This window comes from Phragmites australis, chromosome 10, assembly GCF_958298935.1.
Source record: "Phragmites australis chromosome 10, lpPhrAust1.1, whole genome shotgun sequence".
Lineage (NCBI taxonomy): Eukaryota > Viridiplantae > Streptophyta > Magnoliopsida > Poales > Poaceae > Phragmites > Phragmites australis.
Window position 1 is genome coordinate 7545687 of NC_084930.1, and position 13634 is coordinate 7559320.

The 13634-nt window shown below is 43.1% G+C and overlaps 1 protein-coding gene across 1 annotated transcript; it reads right to left on the bottom strand.

Moving 5' to 3' along the window:
• Nucleotides 1-2982: 2982 nt before the first annotated feature.
• Nucleotides 2983-4621, bottom strand: LOC133931149 (transcription factor IBH1-like 1). The gene is made up of 2 exons (XM_062377955.1): nt 3735-4621; nt 2983-3359 (listed from the first exon to the last, which is right to left on the bottom strand). Exons 1-2 carry the CDS (start codon nt 4272-4274, stop codon nt 3336-3338), a joined length of 564 nt encoding a protein of 187 aa, XP_062233939.1. The 5' UTR covers nt 4275-4621; the 3' UTR covers nt 2983-3335.
• Nucleotides 4622-13634: the final 9013 nt, after the last annotated feature.

Genomic DNA, 13634 nt, shown 5'->3' on the forward strand with positions numbered 1-13634 from the left:
ATTTTACTTTCATCAATGAAACAACCAGGATTTATCATTCTACCAATACTTTTTTCTAAGCTCAATGCTTTCATAGGATTCTCTGTCTTCCATGCAGTAGCAATAATAAATCCTTGCTGAACTTTTACAGAATGAAATGATCACACCAAGCAACAACTTTCATAAGGAATCTCTTTTAAACATTAATGCCACAACTTTTTTAGTTTTCAAAAGGAATCCCATGCCCTAGCCTCCACCCATGCCCATGCACTCAGTCTATACACCAGCCTCTAGCCACCATAAATAACCCCAACCTCAACCATGAATAGATCACTCTTTCCTTTGCCCTCTCAATTATAATGTCTTCCTTAGCTCCACCAAACCCACTGAAAAAACATTGCGGGATTTTCATCTCCCAGAGGGTCGAACTGCTGATGTGCTTTTGTGGCGACCCATGTAGGCTTCGCGAGTCTCAGGACATCTCTACACATATGGTCTACGCTTCTTCATGTGTGTCAACTACCAGTACGATAAGTCTCAATATGGATTGTATGAGTACCCATCGGTATAGTAACATAGATCACTCATGTTGCACTTTTCACACTATTTCATGTATTATCTTACTAATCTTTCTTCTTATTTTATTTGTTCAGTATCCTCCACCTATCTATGACTTCATAGAATGGTTGTACATGGAGTAAAATAAGAACCAAAAGCGGTGAGTCGACATGATCATATGGTGAAGGAGGGAAGTGTACGAAGACCGGGAGTACAAGCAACAGCTAGACGAACTACGGCTGAAGCGTCAGGAGGATAAGCACATGAGGAATGCAGCGGAGGAGTGTGTTGTGGTTGAAGCTTGCAAAAAAGAGCGGGAAAAAAAGCGAGAGAGGGATCGTCACGGTAAGGCGGAGGGCCCCGGTGCTTTGAGGAAGGGCAAATATCCTAGATACACTCAGTAAAGAGCATCTATTATAACTTGGTCCATTTTCATTCCCTAAGGCAAGTAGAAAGCTGAACCAAACAGTTCGTTTCTGAGCAAAAACTGTCATTATTACTAGAAGCCAGAAACTAGTTTAGAGAAACTTTTGTAGCTTTTTAAATATAATGTTCTAAAAGGTATTACATATATTATATATTTTATCTACATTAAAAACTAATTAAAAGCAGTTTTTTATAAGCAGCTTTTCAACTACAACTTTTAAAAACAGTATGTACAGGTATCATCATCGATCATGAAGGCAGCAGGCCGGTAAAAATTCCACCAATACTCCGTACGAAAGCAGACCTAATTATTATAATCATTGTGATTGATTTTTGAAGCCATGCAAGAATTGCATGACGATTACTTCATATTAGCCATGTATATGAACTATATCAGAGATCAAACAGTGCAACCTAAACCTGTCAGGAGTTATATAATTCAGTTGATGGCAAGAAGCACTTATGAGCAGGATTTAATTTATTGGCGGTAACTGGTCGAAATTCACGGTTACCAAGCTTATCGCTCCGGTCCGGTTTCAAAAACCGAATGGTACCTGAATTTGAATTAAAAAATTAAAAAAAATGATGTCGTTTGCATCATATTCTATAAAGAGGAAGTTTGAAAAAAATGAAAAAAATTTTAAAACGTGCGACTCAGTTATTAACTCATGTCAAGGAAAAGCTTAACATGCAAACATATATTTTTTGTGTAGAACGTATCTTAAGAGGATCTTTATTAATTTTACTTCATTTAGAGTTTTATTAATTTCTCCATAATTTTTACAAAGTTCACAAGCATAAAGTGAATATGTTAAGAAATAATACTGTAATTAACTTTTTCATGTATACCATTATTTTTCTTACATAAAGCATAGTATAAATAAACTAATAAAAGTGGTTTCACTAATTTTGAAGGTGTGATGGGTCAATTATGAGTCAATCTAGTTGTAACACATTTACACAATTGTGCATCTTACAATAACTAATTCATGAGTTTATGTATTTTTAAAAGACATAGGATCATTTAAGAAGACTAACAAAATTAGTTTCATGATTTTTAGATTAGCAAAGAGTAAACTATGCATTTAACTTGGTTTAACAAATACATTTTCTCACAGACAATTTTGAACTTTTTATGAGTATAAATACTTTTATCATGTAGATCATGTTACAAGATAACCAATAAAATTTGTTTCACTTGAATTGAAGCTCAGATGAATTAGTTATTAATTTTACAAGATTGAGCCAATTTTTGGGATTTTTGTTGAACTTCACTGAAAATTAAGAAAACCGTTCGATAAATCGAAAAAACCAAATGGTTACCGACAATGTAAAAAATTCGAGAAACCACTCGATAAATCGAGAAATCGCTCGGTAACCAGTCCGATTCGACTGATTACCAAACGGAGAATCTGCTATTTTTTTTTTCCAAATTTTAAATTTTAGTAAATAAATTGTACTAATTTTAGTTAAATTTTAAACAGTTATCACGACAACCACATATTTTCGATTACCACTCGGGAGCGATTACTGTTTGAAAAACGATAAATTGAACCCTGCTTAGAAGTAACAACAGCTAGCTGGGCTGCTTCCCATCGGCAAGCACTATAAAACACAGAGTGTACTGTCGTCTCGGTTCAAATGAGGGTTGAAAGAACGCGTCGCCAGCCCAGCCGCGTGCACACTGCCCGAAATAGCTCGGATCCATCTTTTTTTTCAATGCCTTATTTTTGTGAGGTAATAAATACAGATATTAAATTTATAAATATATTAGCATATTATCTATTTTTATAAATATGATGTTATATGTCGTCTAATTTTATATTTTTGCCATGATATTCTCGTTTGAACAGCCCATATCTTTCGTACAACCTCTCGTATCTCCAAGCAGGCAAGCATGTGGTGCATGTAAATTAACATTGCTGAAATATTGGGCAAACTCTGCAAAAGTTCCAGTTGATGAAGCTATTGATCTTCAATGTAAACCACATATGCATGGAGGATTTAGACAAAGATTACTCACCGATCAATGATCCTGGTGTCTCTCTTTTTTTCTTAGTAATTTTGGCAATGAGTCACCACAAGTGAAACTAAATTGGCACCCATTGCTCTGTTGATCCACAAGATTACAATAGCATGTCCCTTTCTTCCCAGTACAACAGTAGCTATCTAGGTAGCTTACAAGTCCCCACTCATCTCTCAATGAAACAAGACAAAATCCTGATCAATTCTTGCCACTTTGCACAAGCTGAGACTGAGAGATGTGACTCTGATCACCATCAGATCGGCCATGATTTTCACCTCAAATGCACATCCTTCTCTTCTGATGCAGCAATCACTACAATTCTCTCATACTTCAAGCCTCTTTTTCGTCAAGTACCCTTCGAGAAGGATCCCTGCATGCCAATTTAAATCAATAAACAGGTTAAGGCACAGGAGGCCAAAATTCTCACCCTAGGAGCGTGCGCACCCATTTCGAGTTTTCAAACTTGCGAGTTCTCAAAAATTCTGCAAAATTCCCTACATGTAGAGTGGTGTAAAATGTTCATCTGCAAACTATTGGGAAAATTTTCCTAGATTTTCCATTGTATTCTACATCTACGGTATTTTTTTTAGATTTTTTCACAAGTATGCAAACCTGAAATGCGTGCGCACGCTCCGTGAGAACTAAGGCACGGACAGCATAACAAAATGGAATTAATCGTGTCAAAGAACAGGTTTTTATCTACAAATTGCAATACAAGCATAGTTTGCATTGCTACGCTACATACCGGAGGAAGCTGGATCCGCGCGGCTTCGGAGACGCGGCGGAGCACATCGACCTGGGCGCGCAAGTGGACGACGTAGTCCATGGCTTCACGGAGCAGCGAGGCCTCGTCCATGGCGGCGTCCCCTCCGGGTATCACCTTCCTGAGCGCCATGGTCCTCCTCCTCACCATCCTCCTAGCAACGTAATCGCTACTCATCGCACTGGCAGGAGGAGCACAGCCTCTACTCCTCTTCTCAAGGCAGCACCGCCTCACAACCCTCCTGCACCGCTTCAGCTTGCAAGAAGGGTTGGACGACGCGGCGGCGGCGGCAGCCGCCGCCAAGATGACCTTGGCCCACCTCAATCGGCTGCCGCCGGTGGCGCCGCGTGCGGCCGCCATGGAGACATCGGCGGAGGACTTGACGGCGCGCTTCCTCTCCTGGAGGCTCATGGCGTGGAAGGAGCGCGCCTCTGTGCGTTCCCGGAGGCTCAGGAGCAGGTTCTTGAGGAAGTCTTGCTTGAAGGCGGCCATGGTGTTTTTGCTTGTGCTTGGGCCTTGCATGGCTTCTTGAATGTTTCTTTCTTTTTGACACGATGGCTTATTGATTTTGGCTGAGGAAAGATGCAAGTAATGGTGCTATTAGATTGGTAGCAGCAGGGTGCTCTCATGGCTGTTATATGTGTGTGTGTCTCGGCCGGCCGGCCGGCCGGCATGTTGTGTCGTGTGTCCTTTCTCAAACATGGCATGTGGCTGAGACATGTGTAATCTCTCCTGCATGCATGATTAACCTCTGTGATCATCTAAATGGAACATGCTTCTCCTGTTTAACATCGACTGTCGGAGACGAACCAGATTAGATGCATGCATGTATGAACCACAAGAACAATGTGTTGTAAAGCTAACCAAAACCAAATCCATAGTATAGTGATAAGTAACATGCACATGATGCTAGTTATATATACGGATGTATTCTTGAGTTATTGACACATGTATTACATAAGATGCCCACAAGTTAATACATTTGGCCAGACCAAATCAACGGCGAAGGTTTCCATTGCTCCATCCATGTCATGGTCAGGCAAGATTGCACTGGGAGGGCTGGACAAGCCGCACATGGCTGCACATGTCGCGTCAGCGCGAGCTGGCCGGGCACTTGGCATCGCTGCACGCCAGCGGCCATGCGAGCGGGATGGCCGGATGGAGATGTGTTGACGTGCATGTGACGGGCTCTGCTACTTCATCATCTCTACGCTTCTATGCTCTATCTCTCGGTGCCTGCAAATCTGAAATTATGCAACATTGCCTTCGCATCGATCATTCGGTAAGCTTCACTGTCACTTCACTGGCAGCTAAACATTTTTGCTGCATGGTAATTAAAGGATTGGCGTAAACAGACAGGAATGTGGAATGGAATAATTGGCATGCAGATGCTAGCTAGTACTAGCTCTGAAAAACGGAAAGTTCCTGGAAACAAGGGCAATGGTGGCAGCCGGCAGCGGCAGCTCCTCCCTTTCTTCAACCCCGCCATGCCCCGAGAAAGAAAGGCAGATCGTTGCCTCACATGGCGCTCACATGGCGGGCACACATGAGCCTTTCAGGCGGTACACTTCGGAGTTGCCGTCGTTTTAAGCGAGGGGAGAACGGGCGAACGGGTGTTTGGATTTCAGAGGTAAATTTAGGTAAGATAAATCGAGCTAATTACCGTTACTGTGTTTGATGCTAAGTTGTTAACACTGGCCATTTGAGTCTTGCGATGATCTGAACTCGTCTGCTATGACTCTGATCACAAAGGCAGAGCTGTTTAACTCCATGCGCGCGATCGAAATGCAAACGGACATAACGTTAACACATAAAGACTACCGAGCCATGATCTTTTCTTTTTCTTCTTTCTTTTTGAAAAATGACCGGGCCATGATCTATAGACAATCGGCAAAAATATCTGAACGTATTTATTAAAATAACTGATATATTATCTATTTTAATAAATATGCTCAGATATATTATCTAATTCTGTATTTTTACTATAGACAATCATGTATAGTCAATTTGCAGTCTCTTTTATTTAATCTGGCTAGATCTTTAGTTTTTGGCACGTAATGTTAGTTTATTCCTACAGTACTTTTTTAGGTTAGTTTATTACTACTTTATGTCAATGGAAAAAGAAGAGTGATGCACATACCTTATCCTACATCACATCCGATCATCAAGGTCGACGAGACATCTACCAGCCATCTCTGTATCATTGCATCGTTTGATATCCTTCTCATAAACATGGCAGTATTATGACACGTTTGATCTTTACCATACTACATCATATATTTTATCAAACTTCGTTTAAGGTGTAGCTAACAATTTTTTAATCATATCTTAAGTAAGATTTGATTAAAATATAAGTCTATAACAGTTGAGGTCTGCATGTGAAAAATTATGGCACGCTAGAACCATAACACAAGCTAAATAATTACTAAATAAGTACGATAAAATTTGATAAACTATGGTAACCAACCAAACACGTCCTGTATATACCATAAGAAGGTAGAAAGTATAGTACCAATATTACACCAGCTGGTCCAGTACCCAGTACGTATTATGACAACCAGTACGTGTACAGCGGAGATGGGACAAGAATACAGCCACTACTCCACGAGGTGAGAGCAGGGCGTGTAGAGTATTATTTATTGTACGGGCCGGAAGGTCGCGTGCAAATACGGCCCAGCGTTCACGTGTCCGGATCCTGGCGCGCCAGCCGCATGCAAAGATGGCCGGCCACATGGGATGACCGTGGCCGTGCATGCCCCTCCTCCCTGTGCAAACCGGTTTTAGTTACCATTTTTGTAAATGGTTATCGGTTACTGTGATAACTACGATTACTGTACAGTAATTTGATGGAATTCGATATGAACCGATCGAATTTTGTTAAATTTTTTATTTTTTAAATTTTAAATTTAAATTTGATCAATAGCTATTTGGTTTATAAAAACGGTGCGAACTGAATCATCTGTTTACCACGATAAACAAGCGATTACCGTTAATATTTGTAACCGTGCCGATCGGACTAGCCAAGTCTACCACTCGCTTGGCCTGTCCTCTCGTTTGCAACTTGGGATCCGTAGCGATCTGTGTAGCAGTAAATTGTTTTTGAAGGTAACCCAATAAGCAAAGCGCACGCTTGTTCACGTGAAAAATCGACGCAGCGGTACGATCGACTGTAGCTCTCGACTTCCTGCCTCCAAAAGAAATGCAGGCGAGGAAAATTAATTGTGGATACGAGATTATTCGTTCCACGGGGCTAGAGTCCAAAATCCCTCATCAGCCGATCAGCTGCGTAGGCTCACAAACTGGCAGTGCTGCTTTTCCCTTGAAACATGGGGGACGTAGTGTCTGGTCCGGCCGGGCTCGCGTCTCTGTCCCTGTCTCCGTTCCATGTGATTTGTGTCTCCGTTCCATGTGATACGAGTTTATGTTGCAAACTGGGCGTGCTTAGTCGAAGTATACTCTCTGCTGACTGATTCCCATTTCACGCTGCCAAGCACACTCATCTCGTCGTACTACACCTAACACACTTGCTGATTTCTATAGACGAGCTATATATGCTGTTCACCACTCACCAATCCTGACTTGTTTTTTGAGAGGTCGCCAATCCTGACTTAGTTTGACCTGAACATTGTAATCCAAAACAGGTCAAACATTTCTTGTTTACTTGTTCCAATCCGTTTGAAGAAGCAACACGACGGCTTCTGCCTGTGTAGAAGATGCCGGACCAATTGAGAAGGTCGTATTTGGCATTTGCAGACTCATCGGCATGTACAGTCGTTACTGTCAAACAATTTGGGCGACGCCTAGGACCCGGCCGGCTTCACGCATGCCGTTCACTAGCCAAGAAGACCATGGTGCACCGCCGCGCTGCTCGTGCTAGCGTGCTGCCACCCGGCACTCGCGCTCTCCAAGCTCTCCCCGTCGCACGATGACCCGGAGCCACCGCGTCAAGCCGGTGGGCTACCTTCGCCGATGCCTGTGTGGCCGGCCCAAAAATATTTGCAAGAAGACCCAGGATTGGATCGAATAATCGCGATCCAGTATTTTACAAATAACCTCCTAATTTGGATGTGATTATTAATCGTGATCCGAATAGAGTATTTATAGAATCCCTGGTTTGCGTCGGCTTCTCTCCCGCCCGTCCGCCGCTGCCCTCCGATCCATTCGGGACCGCAAAGCTCCTTCCCAGTATCCCATCAGGACCTATAACTAAGAGCCTGTTTGTTTCAGTTAGAGATTCTGAAAAGCAATTTATAGAAACTGTATTGTGAAAAGCTGGATTGTAAAAAACTGGATTGTGAAAAGCTTTTAAATTGTAGATTTAAAAAAAAATTATGGACAGTTTAGTAAAATAGACAGTTTAGTAAAATGGACAGTTTAGTAAAATAAACTTTCACGATCTATCAAAAGCTGAGAAAAATCAGCTTCTCAGATTCTCACAATCCAAACAGCAGATTTTAAAAAACTATAACCAAAAACTGTCTGTTTGTTTCAGCTTCAAATTATAAAAGATGAAAGTCACAATTTAAAACTGAAACAAACAGAATCTAAGAAGCTCTCCACTCATCTGCTCCTGCAGCTACGACCTAACGCCTGAGGCGCGCGCCAATCCCCGCGTCTCAGCCGCGTGACTGAGCTCCCACCGGCCGGGCATGGCTGCTTGATCCGCACCTCGCCTTCGTCTGCTCCCGGGCCACGGAAGGGCAGGCGATGGCAGAGGTCACTGTGGCTGTGGCCAGTGCCGCAGCCGCGAAAGAACGATAAGTGCCGACTAGTATTGTTGCTGCCAAACACGGAGAGGCAGCATTGATATTTTGACTCCATTTATCACTTCTAATGTGATTGTCGACATGCACCCATGGAGTCCATCTTACTTCTGACTTCAATTTAACTGGTATTCTAGTAGGTATATTTTTTAAGACTTTATTCGAATCTAACTAAAATTTTTTATAAAATATATCATTCATAACTATAAAACTTATATAATGTAAAATCATTTTGAATTTCAAATCTAGTTGTATAAATTTTATATACTATATTTTTATAATTTAATTAAATACTAATCAAAGTATAAAAAAAAATTATTTTTTCTAAAAAAATATATCTACTATTTTTAAATAAAAAGAGTATTAACTACCGATCTCATCTCCGGCTCCTCTGACTTTACTTAGCAAAGTCGAAGGAGCCGGTTCCCATAGAACGATTAACACGTTAGTTTCGTCCCCATGTTCAAACCAGTAGAGCAAAGCAAAACATGCCCCAAATCATTCGGATGGGCCACAAGTCACAGATGCAGCGTTTACGCTCCATCTAAAATTTCGATCAAGGTCCGCCATTACTTTTAGCATCAACTTTTTTTCAAAGGAAACGATAAATTAAGTTGAAATATATATTGGTTTATATATGATAAGTGATTGATAAGTGTATTGATTTATTTTTAATAATTTTTAAATTATATGAGTAGTAGATGTACTATAATTATGATCATAATTAACTAAAATTGCATAGGAAATACATGTGGCGTGTTTGTTTTTGAATCTAGAAAAATTATACATGTTGGATGATCCGGCGCTGAGAAAAATGAACGCGCCGAATGGTCCGATGTTCAAATGGTGTATACGCCAGAGCATTTTAACTTAGACGAAAAAGTTGAAGTGCACGTCGAATAGTCCGATGATGTGCACTATGAAAGCCGAAGTATTTCTTGCAGAGAGACTGCAAATAGGCTCTAGTGGACTTACATGCGTCAGATGGTTCGGTGATGAACAATGTGAATGCTAGAGAATACACCAGATCATTTGTTGTAGAGAGATTGCAAAATAGTTGTCTGGTGGAAATAAACACGCTGAATGGTCTAGCAATGAGAAATTATGTACACCAGGCTATTTCTTGCAAAGGAGGTTAAAGACGACCGGTCTACTGAGTTGAACACGCCGGATGATTTGGCGCTCAGGAGGTGTGGATGTCAAATCATTTGACATTCATGATTTTTCTAGGATATGTCTTAACCTGAGGATTTTGATTTGAAACTAACTAGAGATGGTTTGGAGATATGTGTTTTCTTGTCTTGTGTTGTGCAGATGATATATGCAACTTGGCGGCCGATGGCAGGATGATCAGGACCAAGCAGGGTGCTTGGTGCCGAACAATTAAGAATGTCGGATGGAGTCAAGGGTGATACTAGCTGTGCACATAGAGGTTAAGCAAAGCGTAGAAGAAATGATGAAGATGGTGTATTAACAAAGTCAAGCAAAAAGGATGTTGGTGCAAGTGATAAGGTGACCCAGAGGGATCAGGAGCGAGAGAGACTTGCTAGCGGTTAAGATCATAAGATGCGGTATACACATCAACATCAGGATACTTGCTTGGGGTCAGAGCAAATGGCAATGAGTCACGCTTTGAGAAGTGTGCAAGACGGTTTCGCGGTTTGGCCTTAAAATCGTGAAATGGTGGAGATGGTATCATCACTAAACTAGCATCGAGACGAAGCTAATTCATGAATGTGCCACGGTCATTTGATGGATAGAGAAGATTTTGAACGAAACTACTCCCGATGGTAGGTGAGAGTGCATTTGCCAGAGTATTGAGCAAGTGAGCATCCTAGCTAACGGGTCTAACGAGGGTGTGGTGACCGGCAGGGGATATTTCTTAAATCATGGCCCATCATGCGATCAGCCTTTGACTCGCACGACCAGCGCGAGGCTTACGCGATCAGCCTCCTTGCAATATAATATGGTCCCGCGACTAGTCCTTGCTGATCGCAGGACGTTTATATCTAATATGTCTAATCATATTTATTGATGTCTACTCAAGTGTTTTCCTTTCCGAAGTATCTCCTCTAGCGAACAAAGTCGTGGCCGGCGCATATGGGTAGTGCCTCGTCCCGTAGCATTAATTTCTATGGAGTGGGGTGTTGCGTACCGACTTGTACCACGCGATGGATTTGACAGGATCCTGATAGAGGTCTGAACCTGGATAATCCATATGTTCTTGAGTTCATCACAAACACATACACACTGCAAATATTGTTCACACGCCCATTGATCGATACACCCTATAATCATTGTCAGAAACTAACCCCCGACAATATTGTTGAAGGGCAATTTAGGAACAAGATTTCTTAAGAGTTAAACAAGTCTCATTAGTCTATAAATATAGGTGTATGGCTGATGGTTAGTAGAGAGTCTTAAAGAGTTTTTGGAGAGTTTTGAGAGTTTTCTACTTGTGTTGTGTGGAGAGGGAGAGAGAAATGCTTAGCCTATATTTATGTGAGAGTTTTTGTGAGAAAACAATTTGTAATATCAAAAGAGAGCGTTTCTTGGAGCTTAATAAAGAGAATATTTTTGCATATGCTTGAGTTCATCTCATTCTAGTCTGTTATTTTTGGCTCTCATATTTTGGTGTAAGTTTGAAGTTTTCTTGTTGATTTTTGTTTTCTTTGAGAGCAGTTTCTTTTGAGTTGTGTAAGAGGTGTTTTTTACGTTGATAGATGGTTAATCTTCCTATATGAATTGGTCTTAAACCATTTTAACCCTCTAAATCCATCAATTTAAATTTTTTTTTTATGTTAGCTAGTTCTCTTGTATTTAGAAATTTTTCTTCTAGTTTAGTGTTTTCTTGCGCTACGAATATTGATATGATCTTAAATAGAACCTAGAGTTCTTATTTATCGAAGAGAAACGCTAGTTTTAGAAGTCTTGCAATATGTTCTTGTATCTCTTGCTTTCACATGTGTTTTTAGGTGTGTTAGGTTAAAAAATAGAAATTTGTATAGATGTCTATTCAGTTTTTCACATATGGGAAAAAAACTTTCATACTGTAAAATGACCAATTGGCCAAGGAGTGACTGAATACGGACCCTGAAGCTACGTCTTACGAGTTGTGCCGCTGATACGTAACTCTTCAAGGTGAATTGTGAAAGTGCTGAATAGAAGCATATTCTCCACAATTTCAGAATTTCAGGTGATTCCTCGCAGCGAAGAACACTGAACTCTCATCTTGTACACACCTGAATTCTTCAAACCAGCTGTGCTGGTCACCAGTACTGAGTTGTACGTTTGACTCGAATGCTTAAGTAACCCAAAACCTGTAAATTTTTTCCTGTTTACTTGTTCCAGACCGGTAGAAGAGCCATCTCGTTAATTTCTGCCGTTCTAGAACGGATCAAACTAAGTGAACTGGTCGTAGCTGGCGTTCAGGCTCAGCATGTACAGTCGTTACTGTCAAACAATTGGCGCGACGCCTAGGACCCGGCGCGCTTCCCGCCTGCCGTGCCGTCCACTAGGCACGCACGCACCGTGTCAAGAAGGCCATGGCGCACGCCTCCACCGCTCCACGCCCGTGCCTGGACGTCGTCGCCATGGGAGACGAAACGAAGCGCTCGACGGTCACCGCCGCGCTGCTCGTGCTGGCGTGCTGCCACCTGGCGCTTGCGGTCTCCAAGCTGCCCCTGCCGCACCACGACCCGGACCCGGCGCGCGTGGAGCCGGTGGGTTACCTGGCCTCCATGGCCTCCACGGTTCTCGCGGCCTACGTGGCCTCGGCCGCGTGCCGCGGCCGCCGGCGGGGCCGACTCTCCCTCGAGGCTCTGCTCGCGGACGTGCGGCGCACGTGGGCGCGGCCCGCGGCGACGGCGATGTACATCGAGCTCCTCACGACGGCCATGGCGTTGCTCCTGCTCACGCTCAGGGCGTTCCTGGGGGCAGCCAGCGGCGCGGCCACGGGGCTCGTGGCCGCGTCCGGGTCGGTGGCGCTCGTCGGGTGGCTCGGGCCCGTGCTGTTCGTGCACTCGGACATCGCCTGCAGGATGAGCCTCGTGGTCGCCGCAGCGGAGGAGGGGTACAAGGGCCCTGCCGCGGTGCACAGGGCCGAGACGCTCGTCGCCGGGCGCAGGGCGCGCGGCGTGGCCGTTGCGTTGGTGGCCGGCGCGATCGAGCAGGCGCCTGCGTGGTTGTGCGGGGACTGCGCGCCGGTGTTGGTGGTCGGTCCGGCGGTTCTTGCGGCGAAGATCGCCGCGTGCTGCGCCTGCGCGGCGTTCTACTACGATTGCAGGAGGCGGCATGACAAGGTCAGTAGGAGTAGTAGATTGAAGCTTGAATGGATGGCAACATGTTGTCAGGCCGGTTGGGACCGAGACCTGGACATGGCAGAGGAAACTGAGGTCGAAGAATTTGGGAGTGCCTTCGAGTGCTTTAGGTTGACATAGGCAGGCTGATCGGCAATCTTAAATTTTATTTTTTGCGGCTTTCTGCAGTTTCCCTGGTTCGTTTATGGTCGAAAGGAAAGAATTTGCCGAACAATGAAATACTAGAACAGTCAGATGCCAAATGCTATTGGCAGCCCGGTGCGTTCGGCGTGGCGTGGCTACTGCAGCGACGCTGGTTCTGTTCTTAGCGCGCCTTGCTGCCGATTCTAACATAGCAAGGATATGTGTGGCATCTTTCAGCAGAAACACGCCCGAAGGAACCAATGAAAGGTACCTGGGTCTACCTGTCTGTGTTGGCCAATCGAGGAAAAAGACTTTTGAATATATCAACATTGATGTTACGATTTTAACGAAAGTATCACTAGAATTATCAAGTCAAGTATAAGATCAACATACAAGATATGATGTTTTTTAACGAGATTTGATCGAATTGCCTACATCCTTGAGGCATGACTACAAACGCTCCTCCCCAACTGTTTTAGTCTTCTCTCTTGGTTACAACGGTGGTGTCTTTTATTTAAAGGCCCAAAATTAGAAGTTCGACTACAACTCTAATTCTAGTCCCACCCAATTACAACTCAAGTCTATCTGTAATCTACCATGTACATATATTCGACACATATTCCAACAAACTCCACCTTGATGAATATGCAGACCAACTTGAGTCCGGCATATGTGAA